Source organism: Pseudorca crassidens, chromosome 6 (genome assembly GCF_039906515.1).
Source record: "Pseudorca crassidens isolate mPseCra1 chromosome 6, mPseCra1.hap1, whole genome shotgun sequence".
Taxonomy (NCBI): Eukaryota; Metazoa; Chordata; class Mammalia; order Artiodactyla; family Delphinidae; genus Pseudorca; species Pseudorca crassidens.
The window spans coordinates 668410-673958 of record NC_090301.1 but is presented as its reverse complement, the minus strand read 5'-3'; the positions used below and the strand labels follow the sequence as shown (position 1 = coordinate 673958).

Genomic DNA, 5549 nt, shown 5'->3' with positions numbered 1-5549 from the left:
TACCTGGCCAAGCAGGCGCTAGCCGAGGACGAGGTGAGCGCCCCAGCCCCCGGTGCTCTGCCGCTGTCCTGCTCCCCCTTCTCTGCCCTTTCCTGAAAACAGGTTCTTGGTGGAACAAACGGGGCGGAAGGACCAGCCCTCGGGCTCAGAGATGAATCTGGGCCCACGAGCCTAGGCTGCCAGGAGCCAGAGGCAAAGGGGTCGCCCTGAGAGCAGCCCCACCTGGAGGGCGGGGGGGAGATGCGGAGCTGTCAAAGGCTCACCACCCTCAGAGGCCACAGCCTGTCTCCTGGCCCCTCAGGCCTGCTGTGGCGCCCACGGCCGGCCAACTGCAGCGTGGTACCTGGAGCGCTGGGCATGCTGTGTCCGGGGGTATCAGGCAGCTCCTGCCCAGCCCCACGGACCAGTGCTGTCTCCTCACTCCCCTGGGGCAGGACGGCTCCGGTCCTTCCAGCCCCTGCCCCTTCCCCATCGCCTGGCAGGCATAGGAGGTGGCTTCTACCACGGGCTGCTCCATTCACACTTCCATCCCCCTCAGCCCTTCGGTGAGGCTCATCTCCTGTCCTCTGTCTTCTCTCCCGTGCTCCCTGCACGTGCTCTCCCTCAGATGGCGGTGTCCCCTCTCCAGACCAGCCCCGCCCCTTCCCACCCTGTCCACGCAGCGTCTTGCGAAACCTGCTGGGAGTCTGCCCACCACCCCCGCCCCGTCCCCACAAGGCCTGCAGGTCTGTCTTCTCATCTCGAGCCCCTTTCCCTTCCAGCCTGTCCACAGCCTCTGAGCCGCCCTTTCCTCTCCTCCTGTGGTACCACTTGACTCCCCCAGACGGTGCGCTCTGAGGAGTGGGCACCCCTTCTCTCCGGGCAGCGAGCGCCCAGATGGGGAAGGTTTGGAAGGAGACTGAACTTTATCCCCTGACCAGTGAATGCCTCGAGGAAAGGACACTCCTGCGATGCTCGGTGCATCTCCTTCAAGAAGTTCTGCCTGTCTGGGTGCACATGGTCCTCTTCAGAGCTGGGAGCTTAACGGTACCTGCAGTTCGACTTTGTCCACTGACTGGCTTCACAACCTCTCTCTGTGTTTACCTTCTCCTAGCTCGGATCACACAGCACCTCCCAACTTCGCCATCTGCTTACCGTTCTCTTGCTCTGCGGTTAGAAATCACACGGCATAAATGCCCGGAGACACTGCCCATCTTCGATTTCCTTAGGGGACGCTCCTCGAAGTGCCCAGCAGTGTCAAAAAGGACACGTGGTTTTTAAAGCGCTTTGATGCACTGCACCACCGCCCAGCTTTTCCCCAGAACTGCCGGTTGACACCTTGACTTAAAAACCCACGGCTCTGGGCCTCGGGCAGCACTGAGCATTTCTTGACCAGTGGGGCTGAGGCTGTGGTGTGGCCACTGACATTCTTTTGGAACCTGCCATTTGCTTACCCGCTGTTTAAAAAATGAGCCGTCCTTCCGCTGGTGGGTGGTGGGGCTGCACGCACCATGCCCTTGTCACCAAATCCACAAGTATTTTCTTGCAGATGGTTGCTTTGTTGTTGGTGTTAAATTTTAAAGTAAATTTATGGAAACATAAGAAATGCTAGGTCACACCTCGGGTTTTCATGAAGTGAACACACCAGTGTAACCAGCTTTTGAACGAAGACACAGCCCTGGTCACCAGGACGCGGTCCTGACAAGGACCTTCCCACACCACCCTCCTCCTCCCACCTAGAGTAGCCACCAACATGGCCTCCGTTGGAGGGACGGAACGATGGAACCCACAGGTGCGACCTTTTCCACGGGCCGCACAACCACGAGCCTTCCCTGCAGCGTTGTGCATGACTAGCCCACCCCGGCTGCTGTGTCAGCTCCCTGAATGAAGACGGCCACCGAGCCGTTCTGCCCAGCTGCTGGGGACAGCGCTGCCTTCAAACTTCGTCCACACCTCCTGGTGCCTGCTGGTGCCCCCGCAGGGTGCATGTTTAGGAGTGGGAAGTGCCGGGTCACTGTCCACCCCCAACAATGACGCCTCCCAGCGCTGTGGCTCTTGCGGGAACAGTTAACACAGGGCTGAGAACCCTATGCCAGCTGGGAGAACTACACCAAATACCTGTGGGTGTCCAGTTACCACTCAAGAGCATGCTGAGGACACCCCTGGTTTCACAAGACTGAGCACAAGGGCTTCCCTGGTGGCATGGTGGTTAAGAATCCACCTGCCAATGCAGGGGACACAGGTTCGAGCCCTGGTCTGGGAAGATCCCACATGCCGCGGCGCAACTAAGCCCGGGTGCCACACTTACTGAGCCCGTGTGCCACAACTACTGAAGCCCACGCACCTAGAGCCCTCGAGCCACAACCACTGAAGTCCACGTGCCTAGAGCCCGTGCTCCGCTACAAGAGAAGCCACCGCAATGAGAAGCCCACGCACCACAACAAAGAGCAGCCCCCGCTCGTCGCGACTAGAGAAAGCCTGCGTGCAGCAACGAAGACCCAACGCAGCCAAAAATAAAATAAATTAAAAAAAAAATTCCACTATTTAAAAAAAAAAGAATGAGCACACGCGGGACGTGATAAAATGAGTCCCAGCACACTGTATCTGGTTTCGGGTTTTATTTTAGAATTTATAAAATTCCAGTGTCATCCATATTCATGAGCCTTTACACATGTTTGCATATAATCTCCCAATTTTAAAGTTAAGGCCAAGGGATGGATGGTAGCCATGGACACATATGATATGGAAGACGTTCAACAAGGAGGAGACGGACACACGCGCCCATTCCCGCCAGGCTCTCCCCGCAGCATCGGAGGCCGCAGGGGACAGGCCTGGGCACAGTCATCTCATCCCCTTTAACAACAACCAAAAACAGAGCGAGCGAGACCCCAAACACAGTTTAGGAAAGGGGAGTTTGCATCTATGACGTTTAGCAGTAAATGCACGTGTGCAAAAATCTGTTGTGAGAATTAAAAATTTAACTCTGGGGAGGACAGGGCTGGATGCTGTAGGAAAGACAGAGGGAGGGGGAGGTGTGGGCAGACTCCTGGGGGGCCAGTGGGAAAGGCTCTGAAACTCATGCCGAAGGAGAAGAGGGGATGGTCCTTCCCCTGCGAGGCTCCCAGAGGCGGGGGGGCCTTTCCTCCTGTCTCCCTGTTGCAATCAACCCCACCTCCTTCGGGGTCACGCAGCCCACCCAGCAGGAGCAAACGCCCCTCCTTTCCTCTCCCAGGTGGCCACGCCTCTGAATGGGCACACTTAAGGCCGCCGGAGCTAGTGGGGACTTGCAGAGGCGACCGCAGTTAGACTCGGGGTTTACTCAGGAACTGAAGAGTCAGAAGGGGTCCGAGCTCCAGTTAATAAATTGAGAGAAAAACTCTGGGAGTGGGGAGAAGGTGGTCAGAGCAGAGACGACTGTCCCCAGGGCACAGGGCAGCTCCTCTACGAGGCCCAGCATCTGGCAAGACGACTCCGAGTGGCCCGTCGCCTCCGTGGACATGGGGCCCCACCTTTCCCTCTTCAGGGTGGACCTTGACCAAGCCGGCTGGGGCCGGGGCACCCTGACCCGCCAAGGCCTGGGGTCCAGCCGCGGGACTGACCTACCACACACCTGACAAAGAGGCCGCCAGCAGCACCGGGGCCTCTGGTCCCGGCCGAGCGGCAGCCTCTCTCTACCCCAGGGCCAAGAGGCCTGCCCTTCGAGCATGCATCAGCGGCCACCTGGGGGGGTGGCCCGTGTGCTCCCCGTTGGACGGGCCCACTGGCCACCGACCCAGTGGGTGAGGGACAGCACAGTCTTGAGCCGGGCACTCGGCTTCCAGCCCCCAAGGCCGCAGCAAACACACCCTGAAGCTCGGGACACCCCATACCAGCTCTGAGGTAGAAAGAGGCAACTAACTCAACAGGGGGCATCTGGGAAGGGGTGGGTGCGAGGGAGCGGAAGGTGGTGTAAAACCAAGTCAGCCAGCGTGCAAAGGGTGGGGCCTCCGCCCAGCAGGAGTGGGTGGTCTCCACCTCCCCGGCCAGCCCCCTCCTCTCCACCTGGCGTTCCTCAGGCCCCGCACTCACCAGGCTCACCAGACGCGGGGCCTGCGCCTGTGCGGTCCGGGGCAGAGACCCCGACGGGACACAGGGCAAGCCAGGGCCCCCCAAGAACCGCGTTTCCCTCCTGCCTCCCTGATCCCTCTGGCTCCACCATGGCTCTCCTTTGGGTCTGCGGGCGCCCAGTGTGCACACCGGGCCTCCCGACCTGCCCTGCCCTGGTCTGGGTAACTGGGCTTTTTGGCAGCTGGAAGAAGGCGGAGCACATTCTACAGGGAGGAGCATCTGGATGGCAGGCAGGCATGAGAGAGAGGGGGGTGGGAAAGGAAGAGGGCAAACGTTTTGGCTTTTATAAAGTCAAGGAAATTTATTTCCTGAGGTCATGACACAGGAAGTAGACTCGGCTGCACCTGCGGTGCTCTCCTGGCGGAGGCCAGAGCCTCGCTGACGTGCTGGGTGACACCGTCCTGTGACCTCCTTAGTGTTCACAAGAGTGGAGAGCCGCCCAGAGCGAAGGCTGGGAGCAGGCCCCGCGCTACGCTGGGTGCCACCAGGCCCGGGACCGGGCCACACACAGCGCGGGGTGCCGGCTTCGCTGTGAGACCTCGGGGAAGGGGAGCATCGACAATTTACGGAGGGTCCAGCCGCTGGGTCAGATTGAGACAAACCATCATGTGGTGGGTTCAGGTCAGCAGGCTGGAGAGGGTTCTGCTCTTTGATCATTATCGTTTGGGGCCCCATGGGAGGGTCTTGGGGGCCACCTGAGCCCCAAAGCTGGGAAACTCCTCGGAGCTGCTCGTATCGGGAGCCTGTGGGGGGAGAGAGGGCTGGGCTTCAGTGACGAGGCCGCCCCCTAGCAGCTTCTGGAACGGCCGCCGAGGCGCACGCGCAGGGGCTGGACGGCTGAGCCTCACCTTCTCGCTGCTGCTGGCGGTCCAGGGCGCGTCACGCACCACAAAGCCCCTGGACGGCGCCTTAGACTCCTCGTGGGGGGCGGGCTTCACGTACAGCTGCAGCGCCTCGCTGTCCACCACGTCGGCCAGCTGTGGGTGCAGGGGGGGGGGGTGTCAGTTTGCAGCAGCGATGCCCGACGGGCACCCCTGCACCCGGCCCCAGGTGCCTGCCGCCCAGCCCGGACTCACGTATTCCTCCTCCAGGTTGAGGATGTGGTCGATGGCCTCCTCCACGTTCTCCGGGAGCCCTGTCACGGTCACGCAGTTGGGGTCTGGGGCCCCACTCTGTGGGAAGCGAATGTCCACCTGGAAGGAGCACACACAGCAGCTAAGACGGCTCTGAGGGCCCCGTCGTGTGCGGCTGGGAACGGTCTGTTTCTAGTGAAGATCCCCCCTCGGGAGGACCGGGGCCCTGCGGGGCACCTGGTGTTCAGAGCTGCATGTGCCCTCACAGATGCAGAGCCATCGGCCACCACAGGGCTGCCGCCTTCCGCAGGCCATGCAGGGCGCTGCCGACAGGGTCAACTACACACAGCTGTGACCCCACGCGACCTCTACCTGAGGGACAGAGACCTG

At 60.8% G+C, this 5549-nt stretch overlaps 1 protein-coding gene across 7 annotated transcripts in view; it reads right to left on the bottom strand.

The window, feature by feature from the left end:
• Positions 1-4360: 4360 nt before the first annotated feature.
• The window catches only part of HDLBP (high density lipoprotein binding protein), a 67815-nt gene continuing 66626 nt past the window's right edge, over positions 4361-5549 (bottom strand). For all 7 annotated transcript variants that reach the window (XM_067739973.1, XM_067739967.1, XM_067739968.1 and 4 more), the window contains 3 exons: positions 5163-5279; positions 4935-5063; positions 4361-4829 (listed from right to left, as the gene is read on the bottom strand). In XM_067739973.1, the coding sequence (XP_067596074.1) occupies positions 4743-4829; positions 4935-5063; positions 5163-5279 (333 nt within the window). In that variant the 3' untranslated portion in view covers positions 4361-4742. The remainder of the gene's footprint in view (positions 4830-4934; positions 5064-5162; positions 5280-5549) is intronic.